Source organism: Clinocottus analis, unplaced genomic scaffold, assembly GCF_023055335.1.
Source record: "Clinocottus analis isolate CAN_PGR_092001 unplaced genomic scaffold, fCliAna1.0.p SCAF_59, whole genome shotgun sequence".
NCBI lineage: Eukaryota > Metazoa > Chordata > Actinopteri > Perciformes > Cottidae > Clinocottus > Clinocottus analis.
In genome coordinates, this window is record NW_027176217.1 from 58401 (window position 1) to 79233 (window position 20833).

General features: G+C 45.6%; 1 protein-coding gene across 6 annotated transcripts; it reads left to right on the top strand.

Annotated features, from left to right (window-relative positions):
- Window positions 1-1480: 1480 nt before the first annotated feature.
- On the top strand, window positions 1481-20719 carry cacnb4a (calcium channel, voltage-dependent, beta 4a subunit). 6 transcript variants are annotated; one of them, XM_068602075.1, is made up of 14 exons: window positions 1481-1746; window positions 5461-5544; window positions 14082-14201; window positions 14485-14607; window positions 14964-15091; window positions 15497-15576; window positions 15692-15711; window positions 15917-15997; window positions 16667-16725; window positions 16815-16924; window positions 17043-17194; window positions 17794-17889; window positions 17974-18150; window positions 18356-20719. In XM_068602075.1, the coding sequence occupies exons 1-14, from the start codon at window positions 1687-1689 to the stop codon at window positions 18617-18619; spliced, it is 1554 nt and encodes a 517-aa protein (XP_068458176.1). In that variant the 5' UTR covers window positions 1481-1686; the 3' UTR covers window positions 18620-20719. The 6 variants fall into 6 exon arrangements, with proteins under 6 accessions (XP_068458176.1, XP_068458178.1, XP_068458179.1 ...); XM_068602077.1 differs by having other exon boundaries at window positions 1482-1746; window positions 15500-15576; XM_068602078.1 differs by lacking the exons at window positions 1481-1746; window positions 5461-5544 and adding an exon at window positions 9456-9716.
- Window positions 20720-20833: the final 114 nt, after the last annotated feature.

Consider the following 20833-nt stretch of genomic DNA (forward strand, 5'->3'; position numbering starts at 1 on the left):
CATGTGAGATGTTGTTCAGGTGTGTAAATATCAGTCTAGATGTTTCTGGTTAAGAGGAAATGAAGATGACTCACAGAAAGAAATGAAAAGGTTTCAGGTCAGACTATAAAAACAAAACACTTTCAGGATGATTATTAGTTTGAAATGATGCAGCTGTAAAGTCAGACTCTAACAAACCATAACACAACATGTCAACATTCAACACGAGAACATTCAACATTTTGACTTTGACAAGTGAAGCAGAACAAAGTTCCAGAGGGTTCAGAACAGAGAACCTTCAGGCGAGGACTCCAACGTTTGCATTTGGGCTCATTTGTGACATTTAAACCTTCTCATGTACTAAACCATCTCGTCCTCTTGTATATTATTTATGGTGTTCAAAACATCCAGAAACATCAGTTTGGGTCTTTTTCTTCTTCATAAAACAAGCTGTGATCTATAGTTTTATAAAACAATCGCTCAGTCTGGCTTCTCAGAAGGCTGTTAATGGGATTTGAATTATTCATGTCCTCAGCCTCTTTCTGGAGTTCCTGCTCCACCCTTCCTCCCTCCCTCCCTCCCTTCCTTCCTCCCTTCCTTCCTCCCTCCTCCGTGGCTCAGGTGTCAGTGCAGGTGAGATGTCCTGAAGCTTCAGGCTGCTCTGGTGAGAGATCAGCTGCTCGCTCTGCTGGAGGCAGTGAGGTCATGTGTTTGTGTCCTGCTTTTATTGACCGAGAGCTGAGAGTGTTGAGGAGAAGCTGACTCAGTTCTACATGCACACACACACACACACACACACACACACACACACACACACACACACACACACACACACACACACACACACACACACACACACACACACACACACACACATACATATATATACACATAAACATGTTCTTATGAGCATTCAATATGAATATAATCATTTAAAATAGAGTTGAATATTGTTTGGATTCAAGACGTTGTAGGCTACAGTGTCTTTGTTGGTATGGATTTTTTATTTGTATATTTTTCATCAGGTCACGAGCGTTCACGCTGCGTTCAAGTGCGCCTCGTAAAGTCCAGCTGCAGCAGCTTCATCTGCAAAACACAAGCAGCTGAAAATGAGGATTTATTTCCTATTTTTATATAATTCATCTGGACATGTATTCATATAAATATATATATATATATATATATATATATATATATATATATATATATATATATAATGAAGTAAAATAGAATCAAATACATTTAAAAAACGAATAAAGCAAATAAATTGAAGGAAGCAGACTTTTACAGGTGTTTTGTTATTGTGTGACAAACATATTCAAACCAATAAAATTAATCTGATTCTCAGTTGTTGTTGTTGTTGTTGTTGTTGGTGTTGCTGATGTCTGGTGGTCCCTGAACGCAGCACAGAGCCCCGTGTGATGGGATTGGAGGAGGAGGAGGGTCCTGGTCTCTGCGCCTCAGAGCTGATGCTGCTGCAGAGAGGGACGCAGCATCCTCCTCTCTCTCTCTCTCTCTCTCTCTCTCTCTCTCTCTCTCTCTCTCTCTCTCTCTCTCTCTCTCTCTCTCGGAACCGGACCCACCAAGCTGGAGCCGGCGGTCCACTGCGCGCCCCCGGTCCACTGCGCGCCCCCGGAGCCGCAGCAGCAGTTCCCGTGGAGCGGCACCGAGCGGCAGCCTCCGCCCTGGACCGACGAGCTGGCCGAGATGTCCCGGCACATCTACACCCGCCACGGGGGAGAGGGGACGCAGAAGCCCGTGTTCCAGGTAGGGGGGCCGGCAGACCCTGCAGGAAGACCCGCCGAGGCTCCTGGTCCTCTGCTCACGGTCCTTTTTATAGATGCATTATTATGCATGATCATAACGTGGAGCTGGAGTTAGTCCTTCATCATCATCACTATAACATGGAGTTAGTCCTTCTTCATCATCACTATAACATGGAGTTAGTCCTTCTTCATCATCACTATAACATGGAGTTAGTCCTTCTTCATCATCATCACTATAACATGGAGTTAGTCCTTCAACATCATCATTAATATAACATGGAGTTAGTCCTTCATCATCATCATCATTATAACATGGAGTTAGTCCTTCATCATCATCATCATCATCATCACTATAACATGGAGTTAGTCCTTCTTCATCATCACTATAACATGGAGTTAGTCCTTCATCATCATCATCACTATAACATGGAGTTAGTCCTTCATCATCATCACTATAACATGGAGTTAGTCCTTCTTCATCATCACTATAACATGGAGTTAGTCCTTCTTCATCATCACTATAACATGGAGTTAGTCCTTCTTCATCATCACTATAACATGGAGTTAGTCCTTCTTCATCATCACTATAACATGGAGTTAGTCCTTCATCATCATCACTATAACATGGAGTTAGTCCTTCTTCATCATCATCATCATCATCATCATTATAACATGGAGTTAGTCCTTCATCATCATCACTATAACATGGAGTTAGTCCTTCATCATCATCATCACTATAACATGGAGTTAGTCCTTCATCATTAATATAACATGGAGTTAGTCCTTCATCATCATCATCACTATAACATGGAGTTAGTCCTTCATCATTAATATAACATGGAGTTAGTCCTTCATCATCATTATAACATGGAGTTAGTCCTTCATCATCATCATCATTATAACATGGAGTTAGTCCTTCATCATCATCATCATTATAACATGGAGTTAGTCCTTCATCATCATCATTATAACATGGAGTTAGTCCTTCATCATCATCATTATAACATGGAGTTAGTCCTTCATCATCATCATCATTATAACATGGAGTTAGTCCTTCATCATCATCATCATTATAACATGGAGTTAGTCCTTCATCATCATCATCATTATAACATGGAGTTAGTCCTGTATGCATTAATATAACAGATGGCTCAGTTATTGATAGGAGAACACATATTGTTGTTATTGGAGATCAATAGGTTGTTTCACTAAAGCTGAAACCTGGAACATTGATTATGAGAACGGAACAATATGGAAACTCATTTTACCAGCGATGAAAAATATCTTGTCCATGACTTAATGTCTTAAAATAATGAGTTAATATCTCAAAATAATGAGTTAATATCTTAAAATAATGAGTTAATGTCTCAAAATAATGAGTTAATATCTCAAAATAATGAGTTAATGTCTCAAAATAATGAGTTAATATCTCAAAATAATGAGTTAATATCTCAAAATAATGAGTTAATGTCTCAAAATAATGAGTTAATGTCTCAAAATAATGACTTAATATCTTAAAATAATGACTTAATATCTTAAAATAATGACATGGTATCTCAACATAAAGTAAATAGTTCAAATCTTTACAGACGGACCTCATGGTTCTGGTTTCCATACAGACTGACCTCGTGGTTCTGGTCTCCGTACAGACTGACCTCGTGGTTCTGGTCTCCATACAGACTGACCTCGTGGTTCTGGTCTCCGTACAGACTGACCTCGTGGTTCTGGTCTCCATACAGACTGACCTCGTGGTTCTGGTCTCCATACAGACTGACCTCGTGGTTCTGGTCTCTGTACAGACTGACGTCGTGGTTCTGGTCTCCATGAAGCTCTGGTTCCTCATCACCTCTAACGAGGTCTCTGATTGGTCGTTAATCAAACTCAGGTTCTGCTGTCCAACGGAGGGGATTTGATTCATTCACCAGGAAATGAGATCGAGTTCTTCATAATTAATCGTTTTCTGGTGGATCTCCACTCACAGATCTTCATCACGATGCTGAACCTCAGAAACATAAAACATCCCAGATATGAAACCTGTGATGTTTTATTTCATCTCTCAGGACGAACAGTCTCATAAGACTAGAACTAGAACCAGAACCAGAACCAGAACCAGAACTAGAACCAGAACCAGAACCAGAACTAGAACCAGAACTAGAACCAGAACCAGAACCAGAACTAGAACTAGAACCATAACCAGAACTAGAACCAGAACCAGAACTAGAACCAGAACTAGAACCAGAACCAGAACTAGAACCAGAACCAGAACCAGAACCAGAACTAGAACCAGAACTAGAACCAGAACCAGAACTAGAACCAGAAAGAGAACCAGAACCAGAACTAGAACCAGAACTAGAACCAGAACCAGAACCAGAACTAGAACCAGAACCAGAACCAGAACTAGAACCAGAACTAGAACCAGAACCAGAACTAGAACCAGAACCAGAACCAGAACTAGAACCAGAACTAGAACCAGAACTAGAACCAGAACCAGAACTAGAACCAGAACTAGAACCAGAACCAGAACCAGAACCAGAAGCAGAACCAGAACTCCAGCACTGTTCCTCTGAGTCTGTGGAGTGGAGGAACATCGTCGCTCTGCATGAAGGACAGAGACAGCAGGAAGCGGCTCAACATGACTTCAGCGTCTTCATTGATGAACCGACTGATCGATCAGCTCTCAGGGGAACCAGGAGGCCGAACACTTTGACCCGAAGGTCGGACATGAGTCACGACGCCAGCGAGGTCGTTAAGAACCGACGGACTAATAAAACACACGACCAGAGCGCGAGCCCTGCGAGTGAACTCAGGAATGTGCGTTCACAAGTTGTGTAGCAACGCGGCTGCGTACGCCAACATGACACAACGCTGACGACTCGCAGGTATTATCACGTTATGTCATTACAAATACATGTTGTTATGCAGAATACAACAAAACACAGCTTCAGAAAAGGGAATAAATCAATAAGTACAATGTAGTTTAGCTCTTTTGGATCGCGCAGAAGTTAATGAGCAGAAATCTAAATGAGTGTCTGACTGTATGAAATAAATGAACTTCCAGTTAGCAGCGCGGCCTCGTTAATATGGAGAAGCTAATGAGTAAGTATGTAAAAATAATGACTTAATATCTAAAGATAAAGAGTTATCATCTAAAAAAATGAATTTCTGCCTCAAAATAAGGAATTAATAGCTTCTATCTCAACATAATGAGTTAATATCTCAAAATAATGACTTAATTTCTAAAAATAATGACTTAGTATCTCAAAATAATGAGTTAATATGTCAAAATAATGAGTTAATATATTAAAATATTTAGTTAATATGTCAAAATAATGAGTTAATACCTCGAAAATAATGACTTAGTATCTCAAAATAATGACTTAAATTCTCAAATATTATGACTTAGTGTCTCAAAATGAGTTAATATCTCAAACTAATGACTTATTATTTCCAGATAATGAGTTGATATCTCAAACCGATGAGTTCCTCTCTCAAGGTGGCGGCATGGCGTCGTGATGCTCGTTGCTCAGCAGACATCCATCACACTCGTCCTCTGCAGCTCGTTTGTGCCTGAAGTGCAAAATCACAACGTACGGAGGAAAAGAAAAATGGGTCGATCGCAGAGAGCGTCGTTGTGCCTCTGCAGAAATGCATTGTGGGTCTTTGGTCTCATTTCCTGGAGGGAAGGTGACCTTGAGCCGGTGTGTTTCCTCCTCAGGCCAACAGAGGAACCTACTCCAGACGCAGCCGGCTCAAGAGGTCCGACGGCAGCACCACCTCCACCAGCTTCATCCTCAGACAGGTACACCAGCAGAACACACACACCAGCAGAACACACACACCAGCAGAACACACACACCAGCAGAACACACACACCAGCAGAACACACACACCAGCAGAACACACACACCAGCAGAACACACACACACCAGCAGAACACACACACCAGCAGAACACACACACCAGCAGAACACACACACCAGCAGAACACACACACCAGCAGAACACACACACCAGCAGAACACACACACCAGCAGAACACACACACCAGCAGAACACACACACCAGCAGAACACACACACCAGCAGAACACACACCTCACCAGAACACACACACCACCAGAACACACACACCAGCAGAACACACACACCAGCAGAACACACACACCAGCAGAACACACACACCAGCAGAACACACACACCAGCAGAACACACACCTCACCAGAACACACACACCTCAAGAGAACACACACCTCAATACACACCTCAAGAGAACACACGCCTCAAGAGAACACACACCTCAATACACACCTCAAGAGAACACACGCCTCAAGAGAACACACACCTCCAGAGGACACACACCTCAAGAGAACACACACCTCCAGAGAACACACACCTCACCAGAACACACACCTTCAGAGAACACACACCTCAAGAGGACACACACCTCCAGAGGACACACACCTCCAGCCAGAGGAAATGTCAGCCAGCTAAAGCTCTAATGTCACAGCACAGCGGTAGTTTCCATATCATCTCTGGTTTGAAGGAAGGGCTGCTGGTGGTTTACTTCCTGTCCCTCAGCACACACAGGAAGCCAAGGGAAAGCCAGTGAGGAAGCTTCCTTTGTGGTGGACACACAGATTAAAGGACATGAACAACAGTCAGTGAAGTACTTTAAGATCTCTGAAGAGACGACTGTCAGTGGACGAGTCCACCAAACAGGACCTGGAACCAAAAGACCACGTGATGGTTTATCACACGGTTTCAGAAGGTTCCCTAAAAATATCTGTGGTTGTGTTGGCTCAACCTAACTATCTGTGGTTGTGTTGGCTCAACCTAACTATCATTGTTTTAGTTAACTCAACCTAACGGTAGTTTAGTTGACTCAACCTAACTGTTGGTGGTTTAGTTGACTCAACCTAACTATTGGTGGTTTAGTTGGTTCAACCTAACTATCTGTGGTTTAGTTGGCTCAACTATTGGTGGTTTAGTTGACTCAACCTAACTGTTGAGTCTGGAGGCGTTGAAGTCATTTTGAAAGCAATATTCAGTCTAAATATTTCATTGGGATGACGTTGGATTCCGACCTTTCGATCGGTTGCTTTGTGTTTTAATTGCTCCGCGTGTTCGTCAACATGTTGCCGTCACATGTTGCCGTCACATGTTGCCGCCACATGTTGCCGTCACATGAAGGTAATGTTGTGTCTCACGGGACGAACCAGAAGAAAAGGAGGAGAGAGCGATGTGTTTCACGCTCACCTCCTCCTCTGTGATTTATGATTCATGATCGTCATCAGGTGGGCTTTCTTTGATTCCCTCGTGTATCCGTGGCAACCGGCGCCCTTCAACAACAGGGGTCAAGCTCAGGAGGAGGAGGAGGAGGAGGAGGAGGAGGAAGCTGCTCTTCCTCCTCCTCCTCCTCCCCTGTGAGAGCTAACGACTGATGACCGTTTACGGGTCTTTGAGTGGACCGATTGATTGTTTTCAACTAGTTTCACAGAAAAAAGCACAGAACGTTACATGAGTCACCGCTTTATGTGTGTGTGTGTGTGTGTGTGTGTGTGTGTGTGTGTGTGTGTGTGTGTGTGTGTGTGTGTGGTGAAAATCTCTCTCATGGCCAGATGTCTCTCCGACGCCAAAAGCTCGGCAGATGTTTAGAATAATCCTGAGAGGACATTTAGCTCCGGATCAACGTCCTTTGATGTTGGTTGTTTTGTTTGTTTAGTTGCTAATAAGTATATATATATATATATATATATATATATATACACATGTTCTCAGGAGTAAAGTGCATTTGATCCCACCAGGACGTGAAATAAGGTCTTTGTTTTGTGTACATTTCTCCTGTAGAAGGCGCCATATCCTTGTGCATCATGAGGTGTTTTTAAGGTGTTTTTAAGGTATTTTTAAGGTGTTTTTCAGTAACGTGAGCGATGGTCAGTGCATCTGTGCAGACCTGCAGTGTTGAGGCAACATCACTACTTGCTTAGTTTCAGTAAAGATGGTTTTGGTTGATTTAAATACGGTGAGGTCGCTCGTTGGTTTGTTAATGTTTTGAAGTCTCGATGTTCCACGATTTGTCCGTCGCCATCTTGGTTTTTTTTGCAACCAGTGAACAGGAAGTGACCACTCTTAAAGCCTGGCCATATTGAATGTTGTAGTAATTATTATCATGATCTTTGGTCGTAAGTCTGAAGACCTCGTCGTTCTCTTTTTCTTTTTTTTTAACAAAGTCTGAATTTAATTCTTTCTCTTCCGTCTGAGTTGATATTTAAATAAAGTCTCATTTTGGCGTGACGATGAGCAGAGATGGCTTTCCTCCCAGGAATAAAATGTCCTTTCATGAAGCTCAACGCATTAAACACGACGTCCCCAAATGTTGAGCTCGCCGTCTGGAAAGTGAAAAGTGAAGCAGCTTCTTCTCCCCGTTAATCCCTCGATGATGTAGGTCACATGACTCCACTGAGCAGCTGGAGCCGGTGATGTAGAGCATATTTTATATATATATGTATATATATATATATATATATATATATATATATATATATATATATATATATATATATATATATATATATATATATATGTAATATATTAAATATATATATATATATATATATATATGGATTTGTAATAAATAAAGTTTTATACATTATTATAACTTTAATCACATGTTTATTGAACCTATTTTTAAATGCAGAGAGGACAGTTTTGCTCTCATAACTATTCCATGTAGTTAAATAATGAGGGAACAATATGACTATGCAGAGTCTTCATCGGGTCTGATGAAGAGTCGTCTGCAGTAACGCAGTGCGTCAGCAGAGGGCGCTGTCGTTCAACACAAACACCTCTCAGAGTCCTTCAGTGTCATAAATAATATAAATAAACTTTACTAGAACAGTTCATTTATTGTTTTATTTGACAGGTGAAGCACTTCCTGTCCCGCCTCCAGAGTCGCGCTGTTTCACTGTGAATACGATACGAGCGTATCTAATAAATATAATGCTAATCTTTCATTTCCATCCACACGGCTTTTAAAACAACTTTGCTTTAATTAGAATATTTTGCTTTTGATGAACTGTTTTATTGCTCTTCACCTTTTAAAGCGTGTTTCATGAATGTGTTTCATCTCTGAGCTTCATTCTGACTCGATGTTCAGACAAAGACTTCCTTTTGTTCTTTCATCCCCTTGAAGACGTTCTGGATTTGTGTTTATTTAACAGAAGACACTTCATCCAGATGGAGAAAGCAGAAATTTATGATCATGATGAATTAAACACTAAAGTCTTATTAACGAAAATATAATAAAACATTTATAAATATAATAAAACCTCCAGATTTTAAACACATACAGACTCACACACACAGACACACACAGACTCACACAGACTCACACACATACACACACACAGACACACACAGACTCACACACATACACATACACACACACACACACACACACACACACACACACACACACAGACTCACACACACAGACACAAACATACACACACACATACACACAAACACACACACACACACACACACACACACACACACACACTCCCCTGCACCTCTTCCTCTTCCTCACTCACACACTGGAGCCTCCGTCAGCCAATCAGCTGGCTGCGTCCCGCCTCCCAGCAGCCGGAGCCGGAGGAGGCGGGGCTTAAAGCGCTGGATGTGATTGGCTGCTGAGGCGCTCTGGAGGCAGAAGCTGCGCTGAGCCTCTGGGGACGAGCTGCCTGCAGACAGAGCGACCAGCAGCCGCTCTGCGCCTCCTCCTCCTCCTCCTCTTCCTCCTGCTGCTGCCGGCTGGGCTCCAGGCCCATGAGGGGCTCCGCCTCGCCTCCCCCGTCCTCCCCCGTCCTCTCTGGAGCAGGTTGATCGCCCCTCTTCGCCTCCTCTCTCTCTGGACTCCCTCTCCTCCATGTACGAGAACTTGTACCTGCATGGGTTTGAAGACTCGGAGGCGGTGAGTGAGGAAGAACCAACGACCTCATGCTTTGTGTCACGAAGCGAGTGATGAGCGTGTGATGAGCGTGTGTGTGTGTGTGTGTGTGTGTGTGTGTGTGTGTGTGTGTGCTGAGCATTCTGGGTGTTTCCTCACGTCCAGCGTTGCGCTGCTCGTCTGTATCGAGCATCCTGGTCGTCTCGTTGTCTCGTTGCTTCTCGCCGCTCAGCAGATTCATCACAGCGGCGTTTTCATCCACCGTGGAAATGTGGCGGTAAGATGAGAGGAGGGAGGAGAGGAGGAGAGGAGAGGAGGAGAGGAGGTGAGGAGAGAAGAGGAGGGAGGACAGGAGGAGAGGAAGAGAGGAGAGGAAGAGAGGAGAGGAGGAGGAGAGGAGGTGAGGAGGGGAGAGGAGGTGAGGAAGAGAAGAGGATGGGAGGGAGGAGGGTGAAAGAAGAGAGAGAGAAAGAAGAGGAGAGGAGGAGACGGGGAGAGGGAGGAGGAGAGAGGAGAGAGGAGAAGGAAAAGGAGAGATGAGAAGGAAGGAGGAGGGAATCCCAGTGAGTCTGTGGACTCGTTGAGTTGCATCACATCCTGACGGTTCTGTCTTTTCTCTTATCTCTCATCCCTTATCTAGGAATGTATACACACACACACACACACACACACACACACACACACACCGGTGGTGGCCGTCAGGGCCTGTAATCCTTCTCTGCTGGCCTACACAGTTATAGCTAATTTACAATTTCTTGCTTTTCCCTCCATGTGTCATAGTGATGTCATCGTGTCTCAGCTCCTCTTCCTCTGTTGCTCTGCTTCAGCTGCAGCGCTGCTTTCATGCAGCTGCTTTAAGAGAGTTTCATCCAATCAGATTCCTCCTCTACGCCTCTGTGGGAGCAGAGCGCTTCCAGCAGTGTTTGCAGGTTAAAGTACACGGGGAGTGGACGTTGTGGTTGATCGTCTTCAACCAATCACATCTCTAGTTTGACAGAAACAGAGTTGCTGCTGGATTTACTGATGATGGATTTACTGATTTGGCACAGAGGGTTGTGTGCATGTGATGAAACGCTGGTTGTGTTACTGTTTTTACATCTGCAGTCGTATTTCGTCATGAACAAGCTGAAGCTGCCGCTGGCCGCCTCCCCTCAGGGTGCAGCAGCTTTCTCTCTCGTCAAAGAGGTTGAAGTCGCTCGGCAGGTCGGTCCATGTGACCTCCATGCCCAGTGAGCGTCTTCTATACAACCAGAGTTGAGTCTATTCTGAGTAGCTGGCTGCTTGTTGGTGATGATGATGATGATGAAGAATCCTTTTAGTCTTCTGGCCCTTCAGGCTGAGAGAGGTGGAGGAAGACGGAGCTCTGGCGTCTGAACAGATAACACTGGAGTGTGGAGCGATGGACTCCGGACCGGTACCTCAGATAACAACCTCACAAACAACCCGCTGTCAGCGTGTGTGTGTGTGTGTGTGTGTGTGTGTGTGTGTGTGTGTGTGTGTGTGTGTGTGTGTGTGGTACAGACACGAGATAGACAGTTGGCAGACTCGTTGCTTGTGTCTGTGCTCGTGATCGTCATTTTGGGAACTCTTCAAAGAGCCTCGTGCTCTTTTACAGTAAAATGAGATCCAGCAGGGACCAGTTCACCGTGGACCCAGAACCAGAACCAGAACCAGAACTAGAACCAGAACCAGGATGAGGACCAGAACCAGAACTAGCACCAGAACCAGAACTAAGACCAGAACCAGAAACAGAACCAGAACCAGGACCAGAACCAGAACCAGAACCAGACCCAGGACCAGGACCAGGACAAGAACCAGACCCAGACCCAGACCCAGAACCAGAACCAGAACCAGAACCAGGACCAGAACCAGAACCAGAACCAGACCCAGGACCAGGACCAGAACCAGGACCAGAACCAGAACCATACCTAGAACCAGAACCAGGACCAGACCCATATACAGGACCAGAACCAGAACCAGAACCAGGACTGAGAGGTCCAGCCTGTCAGACCCGCTGCAGTAGAACGAGAGGTTTTCTGAAGGGACCCTGGTGCTCAGAGGCACTACCTCTTTAGACCACAGGGGGCGCCAGAACCAACATGGACGCTGCTCACAGTCACTTTAATGTATATTAAATCTGAGTTGCTTTTGAGCTGAGGGTCAAACAGAAAGAACGTGAAGAAGGAAACGAGTGCGTCCGGCTCAGCAGGTTGATTTACTGACTTATAATAAGTAAATAAGTAAATAAGTATTAGTAAATATGATAATGAGGAAGAAACAGAAGAGGAAGAAGAGGAAGAAGAGGGAAAAAATGATGACGAGACCAGAATTTAAAGCAATACATCACCACGCTTTGTCTTTTTTAAGCGTGTGTGTGTGTGTGTGTGTGTGTTGGTGTGCCTACTTCAGTAACAGCACTTCTGTAGTTATTTCAACCCAAAAGAAGATCTCTTCCTGAACATAAACAGTCTTGTTACCTGAACTCAACTAAGTTGTTTCCTGTGACTTAAACACTGAAATCTGATAAAATGAATGAAATGAAATGAAATGAAAAGTACTTTATTAATCTCCAAGGAGAAATTCTTTGTCGTACTAGCAGCATCCCAATGCCATAAACTAAGTTAAACACACAGATGATAAAATAAAATAAATAATAACAGGAACAGCGGGTAACAGATGTATACATAAGTAAGAAATAAGTATAAACATATATATACACATACATGCAAGCAAGCGGAATGGATACATACATATATATATACAAAAAAAGCATAAAAAAAAAAAAAAGCAGAAATCAACAAGTTTTTCTGAACTTTTGAAGCAAAGCGCACAAACATGAGAAGTTAACTTTCAGTAAGATGTCACATGAGGACATATGAGGTGTCAACCTACTTCATCTACTTTTGTATTTATTTTTATTGTGCGTCATCTTTCATGTTCAACTCCCTCCATCGTGTTTTTTATTTTTTTAGTGAGGCTGATTTTATTTCCCTGAATTAAAATTTGGTCTTAAAAATTACAAAAATGTAGATATCACAATTGCGATATTAGCGGGAATGATTTATTTTTAATAATAATAATAGTTTTCAATGGAAAACCTGTCCGATGTTCCTGTCCCTGCAGCACCAACACACTTTATTAGCGCTCGTATCTACACAACCAGCTGCTGGTTGAATGGAAGCTCCGCCCACTTTGTGCTTCAATAGACGGGTTCATTGTCACAGCTCGTCTCTTCTGTCACGAGGCTGGAGGCGTTTGAGGCGCTGCTCTTTGTTTCTGCTGGAGGTAACGTGACACCGGTCCAGCGTTCGGCTGCTCAGCTGCCGCTCCGTCAACACGCCGCCGCCACGAGCTCTGTGATGTCAGAGGACGATGTCACTGAGGGACAGAGGATGGACATGAAGAAGATCTGGTTGATGGATCTGAAAGACAACGTCTCAGATCACAAAGTACACAAACATGTCATTATGTTGTAGAACAAAACATTCAGGGCCTGATTATAAGACAACGCCTCGTCAGCAGTTTTAAACATCTGCTTTGAGTGTCGTGGTTCATCAGGACGCTTCACCACACAGAAGCTTCTGTGTGGTGAAGCTTCTGTGTGGTGAAGCTTCTCTGTGGTGAAGCTTCTGTGTGGTGAAGCTTCTGTGTGGTGAAGCTTCTGTGTGATGAAGCTTCTCTGTGGTGAAGCTTCTGTGTGGTGAAGCTTCTGTGTGATGAAGCTTCTCTGTGGTGAAGCTTCTCTGTGGTGAAGCTTCTGTGTGGTGAAGCTTCTCTGTGATGAAGCTTCTCTGTGGTGAAGCTTCTGTGTGGTGAAGCTTCTCTGTGATGAAGCTTCTCTGTGGTGAAGCTTCTCTGTGATGAAGCTTCTCTGTGATGAAGCTTCTGTGTGGTGAAGCTTCTCTGTGATGAAGCTTCTCTGTGGTGAAGCTTCTCTGTGATGAAGCTTCTCTGTGGTGAAGCTTCTGTGTGGTGAAGCTTCTGTGTGGTGAAGCTTCTGTGTGGTGAAGCTTCTGTGTGGTGAAGCTTCTGTGTGGTGAAGCTTCTCTGTGGTGAAGCTTCTCACTGAGCAACAGAGGGAACCCCTCCAGCTCCGTCACCACGGTAACCAATGAGTCTAATTTTACCTCCTGAACCCTTTGATCTTCCCTCCATCAGCTTTGATCCTCTCTTCATCCTGCAGGGAGGCCACGCGTCATGTGATGCCTCATGTGATGTGTCATGTGACCGTCATGTGATGCCTCATGCTCATGTGACGCCTCATGTGACCATCATGTGATGTGTCATGTGACCATCATGTGACCGTCGACATTGTGTACGACCTCGTCTTCCTCATTTCAAGTGTTGCGTGTAAAGTTGTTGTTGTTGTTGTTGTTGTTTGGTCCTCAGGGCTCAGCTGACTCGTACACCAGCCGGCCGTCAGACTCTGATGTTTCCCTGGAGGAGGAGAAGGAGGGCGGCCGGCAGGAGAGAGAGCAGCAGGCCGCCGTGCAGCTGGAGAGGGCCAAGGTCAGCGTCACCGTGACGACACATCACATGACATCACATGACATCACACGAGATCACATGACAACACAGGAGATCACATGACATCAGAACGCTCACTTGACCCTCAGGGCTTCCATAGTAACAGCAGTGATGCTTTCAACACCATTTTACCGCAATATATAAATATATATATATATAAACATATATTTATAAACATATATATATATATATATATATATATATATATATACACACATACATGTGTGACCCTCCTCCTCCTCCTCCTCCTCCTCTCGTCCTTCAGAGTAAAGCGGTGGCGTTTGCGGTGAGGACCAACGTGAGTTACTGCGGCGCTCTGGATGAAGACGTTCCTGTCGCCGGCACGGCCGTCTCCTTCGACGCCAAAGACTTCCTCCACATCAAAGAGGTCAGAGGTCACCAACATGTTCACCTCCACCGGCAGCCATCTTTTCATTCACATTATTACTTTACATTTACACATTTTCCAAATATGTAAATGTATTTTTTGTAAATTTTAAAAGCTTTTATTCAGATTTCAAGATTTTACATTTTTGTTAACATTTTTAATTTTTTTTCCATACAAAAATAAAAAAAATTAAAAAAAATTGAAGTTTTATTTTATTTTTTAATTTGAAAATTTGAAAATTTGAAAATTTGAAAATTTTGAAAATTTGAAAATTTGAAAAGTTTGAAAATTTGAAAATTTTGAAAATTTTGAAAATTTTATTTTATTTTAAATTTGAAATGTTTGTGGTTGTGCAGAAGTACAACAACGACTGGTGGATCGGCCGGCTGGTGAAGGAAGGCTGCGACATCGGCTTCATCCCGAGTCCTCTGAAGCTGGAAAACATCCGTCTGCAGCAGGAACAGAAGAGAGGACGCTTCCACGGGTGAGAGAGAGGGGGAGGAGGAGGAGGAGGAGGAGGAGGAGGAGGAAGAGGAGGAAGAGAGCTGGAGGCTCTGCAGAGCAAGCGAGGAGAGGAATTTAAATTGTTTTCTAGCTTTAGAACCAGAAAATATATGTTTTTAGGTTCCTTTAAAAACTCTTTAATCTGTGAGTTGAAAGTGTTTTTTTGTGGAAACATGAATTTGTCTTTAAATGATTTGTTGTTGTAATACCCAGTGTGGCCACAAGAGGCAGAAGAGCACCTAATAAGTGTAATTTTTTCTTTAGTGAAATGTTCTTCAGGATAAATAAGGTTTCGTCTCTCTGACATTGAGGTGAATAATAAGCGGTGACGGTGTGACCAGTGGTCACATGACCTGACCTCTCCTCTCTTCCTATTGGCTGCCAGCAGCAAGTCCAGCGGTAACTCCTCCTCCAGCCTGGGGGACGTGGTGTCAGGACCCTTCAAGCCCAACCCCAACGCTGCAGGTCCGCCTCCTCATCTGGTCCAGATGTTTGAGTCTGTGTTGAGGTGTTTACACAAACAGCTCCGCTCTCTTTGCTCCTCCTCATCTTTCTTTCTTTTCTTTCTCGTCTTCTTCAGGGAAGCAGAAGCAGAAGGTGGTGAGTGACGCTTTCATTCATGAGCATTCATGGAAAAGTCTCATTTGGTGAAAAGTCATTAAAATCCACTGGTCACAATGTGTATGAACCCTTCTTTATTAATATTAATAACTTCAATAACTGTCCTGCTGCTGTGTGTGTGTGTGTGTGTGTGTGTGTGTGTGTGTGTGTGTGTGTGTGTGTGTGTGTGTGTGTGTGTGTGCAGGCAGAGCACGTCCCTCCCTACGACGTGGTTCCCTCCATGAGGCCGGTCGTGCTGGTCGGACCGTCACTGAAAGGTTACGAGGTGAAGACCACGCGTTCACTCTCAGGATATGCAAATACAGACATTAAATATGCAAATACGTACAGTACATATGCAAATGAATGCATTAAATATGTAAATACAAACACTAAATATAGTCAATATGCAAATAAAGACACTAAATATGTAAATAAAGTCACTAAATAACTAAAATAAATCACTTTAATGAACACAGGTAAAACATTAAATCTCCTGCATGTTAAAACCAGAAGCAGCTGATTGGTCGTCACGTGAACAGAGTCGGTTGTCATGGAATCACAGTCTCCCGATTCCGCCGTTGCCGTGGTAACGACCTTCCGGGTAAGCGGCTGGTTTTTAGAACGCAGACGTTCCTCGTGAGAACAGTTCTCACGCTGCTCATCTTCAGTCACTGCGGCTCGCCTCAGAAGAGAGAGAGACCCGGGTTCAAAGCCCGGCCGGGACGGTCCTTCTGTCTGCAGTTTCAGGTTCTCTCTCTGGGTTCTCCAGGTTCTCCGGGTTCCTCCCACAGTCCAAAGACACGAAGCGGTTAAAGATAACAGACGTGATCAGAAGGAACGATAACCAGAGTGGAGGGGCACGCCATACTTTGTCTTTAATATTTATTCTCCTCCTCATCCTCCTCCTCCTCCTCCTCTTCCTCTTCCTCCTCCTCCTCCTCCTCCTCTGCAGGTGACAGACATGATGCAGAAAGCTCTGTTTGACTTCCTGAAGCACCGATTTGACGGGAGGTGAGCAGTCAGAGCAGTTCCTCCTCCTCCTCCTCTTCCTCCTCCCCCCTCCCCCTCCTCCTCCTCACGTCCCTGTGTTGTGGTTGCAGGATCTCCATCACTCGGGTAACAGCTGACATATCGTTGGCCAAGAGGTCAGTACTAAACAACCCCAGTAAGCGGGCCATCATTGAGAGATCCAACACGCGCTCCAGCCTGGGTAACGACAGGACCGCCGGCTCAATGATGTGCACGTGTTGTGTGTGTGTGTGTGTCCTCCTCTTGTGGTGTCGCTCACAGCGCTGTGTGTTGTGTTGTGTTGCTGCGTCTCCTTGCAGCGGAGGTGCAGAGTGAGATCGAGAGGATCTTCGAGCTGGCCCGCGCGCTGCAGCTGGTGGTGCTGGACGCCGACACCGTCAACCACCCGGCGCAGCTGCTCAAGACCTCGCTGGCGCCCATCATCGTGCACGTGAAGGTGTCCTCCCCCAAGGTGAGCGGTGACATCATCGTGCACGTGAAGGTGTCCTCCCCCAAGGTGAGCGGTGACATCATCGTGCACGTGAAGGTGTCCTCCCCCAAGGTGAGCGGTGACATCATCGTGCACGTGAAGGTGTCCTCCCCCAAGGTGAGCGGGGAGAGTCTGACACTGGACACACACAGGGGTTATTCTCCACCTCTTCATCACCTCCTCTTCTTCTTTCCCTCATCCTCTTCCTCCTCCTCCTCCTCCTTCTCTTGGAGTAGAGATGTTGCTCTTAAAGTGTTGAAAGGACCTTGTGGTTCAAGAGCCAATCAGAATCCTCCAGGTCTGCAGCCTGTAGAGGTGTTCTGGGTCCAGAGGTGATGCATCAGTCAGGAGGAGAGGGAGCAACCTGCTCAGCCTGCTCAGCCTGAATAACACGCCGCCAATACGCTGGAGACAAAGAACAGACAGACAACCGGTTCACCACAATGAGCATCAGTTTGCACGCCCTGAGTGGCCACGCCCCCACCGGGCAGCGCAGTAATACTGATGAAAGCTGCAGGTGCTATGTTCTGAGGGTCTGCAGCCACTTCCTTGTGTCTTCATTCTGCGTCTCTGTGCTGCAGGTCCTCCAGAGGCTGGTCAAGTCCAGAGGGAAGTCTCAAAGCAAACACCTGAACGTGCAGCTGGTTGCAGCGGAGAAACTCTCCCAGTGCCCGTCTGTGAGTCCACGCTGTCAAACCTGAAAGCAACGCGGCGCTAAACACCACAAACAAACTCACTCCTCTCTTCCTGTCCCACCTCAGGAGATGTTTGATATTATTCTGGATGAGAACCAGCTAGAAGACGCCTGTGAGCACCTGGCGGAGTACCTGGAGGCGTACTGGCGCGCTACGCACACCTCGCTGAGCACGCCACTCAACCCCCTGCTGGGACGCAACCTGGGCTCCACGGCGCTGTCCCCGTACCCTGCTGCCATCCAGGTGATCCATGTGTTAGAGCTGCATTCTCTCTCCTGACCACCAGGGGGCGACTCCTCTGGTTGTATAGAAGTCTATGCTTCATGTGTTAGAGCTGCATTCTCTCTCCTGACCACCAGGGGGCGACTCCTCTGGTTGTATAGAAGTCCATCATGCAGCTTCGGTGTATATTTTTTGCTAAACGGTTTCACTGTGTTCTCTCAAACAGGCCCAGAGGAACCGGAACAGCAACCATACCACCACAGACCTTTCCCCCGTCGAGCGCCACAGCCTGATGCCGGCCGACGAGAACTACCACAACGAGCGGGCGCGGAAAAACCGCAACCGCCTGTCCTCGGGCTCGCAGCACAGCCGGGACCACTCGCCCCTGGAGGAGGAGGACTACCAGGACCCCTACCAGGACGCGTACAAGCCTCATCGCAACCGGGGGTCTCCGGGCGGCTTCAGCCAGGACTCCCGGCACCGGCACTGAGCCGTCTGGTCCTCTCTCCAACAGAACCAACCCGCGGGGCCGAAGAGTTTGAGGCAGCCTCGCTGTACCAAACACTGCACCACTCCCCCTTTGGACTTTAACAACCTCGTGTCGATGTGTAGTGCCTCGTTTTCTCCATTCGGCCTTCTGCCAAACGAGCGTTTGAACCTTTAAAATATGGACTTGAAAATAGCACAAGAGCGTAAAAAAGTTGCCGGGCCCGATCTGCCCGGCAACCCTGTGGCTTGTGAGTGAAGTTCACTAGCAGGTGATAGTGTGCGATACTCTTCTGGACCCTCTCAGCTGTTTCAGTAGCACGCAGGTAGGACTGTGATTACAGGTGACCGGCGGTGTCGTGTGATCAGCCGGCCCGGTGTCACGGCAGAGTGTGAAATAGTCACAAAGTGTAATCTATTGGTTTTGCGTACAGGGACTTGAATTGTGTATATAGAGTTTTACTTGTCACGCGGGACGAACACGGAGCCGAAGGAAAGTAAATCCGATCAGAAACATGAATTAAATGCATCGACACCTGTGAGAGTTAAAATATCCCAAAAGATGAACACGAGTGAGCGGGAGGGGAAGTGGACGAGTCCACCAAACCGAACGTCCAGCGAGGAGACACGAGGACGCCACGCCGAGGGAATGGACTAAACCTAACTGGTGGTTTAGTTGACTACACCGAGCTATTAGTTGTGTTAACTAAACCTAAACCTAACCGTTGGTTTAGTTGCCTCAACCTAACTGTTGGTTTAGTTGCCTCAACCTAACTGTTGGTTTAGTTGCCTCAACCTAACCGTTGGTTTAGTTGCCTCAACCTAACCGTTGGTTTAGTTGCCTCAACCTAACCGTTGGTTTAGTTGCCTCAACCTAACTTTCACCTCTGAGCGTAACATCGTCACAAAGCAAGTCGTTCTAGTGAAACAAAGGAAGCGTCCAGTTCATTCATGCAGGAAACCAGTGCGTTGCGTTGCGTTGCGTTGCGTTGCGTTGCGTTGCGTTGTGTGAGCGTTGCGTTGTGTGAGCGTTCCCCGGCCTCCCAGTGAGACTGGGTTTGGACCAGCACAGGACTGGTTTACAGGCGTCCCGGAGCAGGTAGAAGAAGAGCGTAACGCATCTTCACTGCTCCTCGAATGTGTCTGCCGCTGTTGAATAAATCCCGTGGACAGCGCGTGGGCGTTTCGTTCTTGGCGTTTCGTTCTTGGCGTTTCGTTCTTGGCGTTTCGTTCTTAGCGAACTCGGCGTGTCGTGTGTTCTCTTCGGGCCCGTTCACCAGTAGCTCCCTGTGCTCCCTATGCGTCATGAACCACAGACACATAAAGACCACAGACTTAGATGCTCCAAAACTCAGGACCGAGAGGTCGTTCAGACCGAGAGGCGTGCGGACAGATGTAGCGCTTATCACCCATCTGACGGGGGTTCGATTCCCAGCGTCGTGACCAGATTTTCTTTAGGATTTAGTTGTTTGAATGAAGCTCTATGGAAGCGACTCTCGGAGTCAGGAGCGTGTTGGTGCCAGCATGTTTGTCTTCACACGTCGTGCATTAATCGGCTTTGTTTGAGGTAGAACTGGATGTTAGAGAGACTTCCATTGAGGACTTTCTTCTGTAAATACGACCAAAACAATCGGACAGAAAACCTTCAGTTATCCGTTGCTTCACCTTCCAGCATCCGAGGAACAGGATCCATTTCCTCCATCTCCATTGTGTGAGTCGCATTTTAAAGGCGACTTTCATCTTTTTCTTTTCATATTTAATTTTTCATTAACGTTCCTTTTTTAAATTCTAATCAGAAGAATTCACCTGTATGCTGCCAGCCAACACAGGGTTAATATACCTTCTAAGGACATCTTGTGTCTTGTAATTTAATATTTGTTGAGAATCTGAAGGTTGTTTTCCTAGTTCAAAGCCAGAGATCTCAAAGTGCTTCAGTTATCTGGAGGAGGAAGAAGGAGACGCAGAGCTCTGCCCCTGCTGCCATACACAGTAGCTCTTATTGATCCAAACACGTAAAGGTGAGAACACTGCCTGTGAGAGGATGAAGCGTCGGTTTAACATTGTGTGCGCTGTCATTTTACAATTGTAATGAAATAAACTGAAATCGTTGTATGAATAGCACTGGGTTTTGTTCAGAAACACGCACACACACACATGCACACACACACACACACACACACACACACACACACACACACACACACACACACACACACAT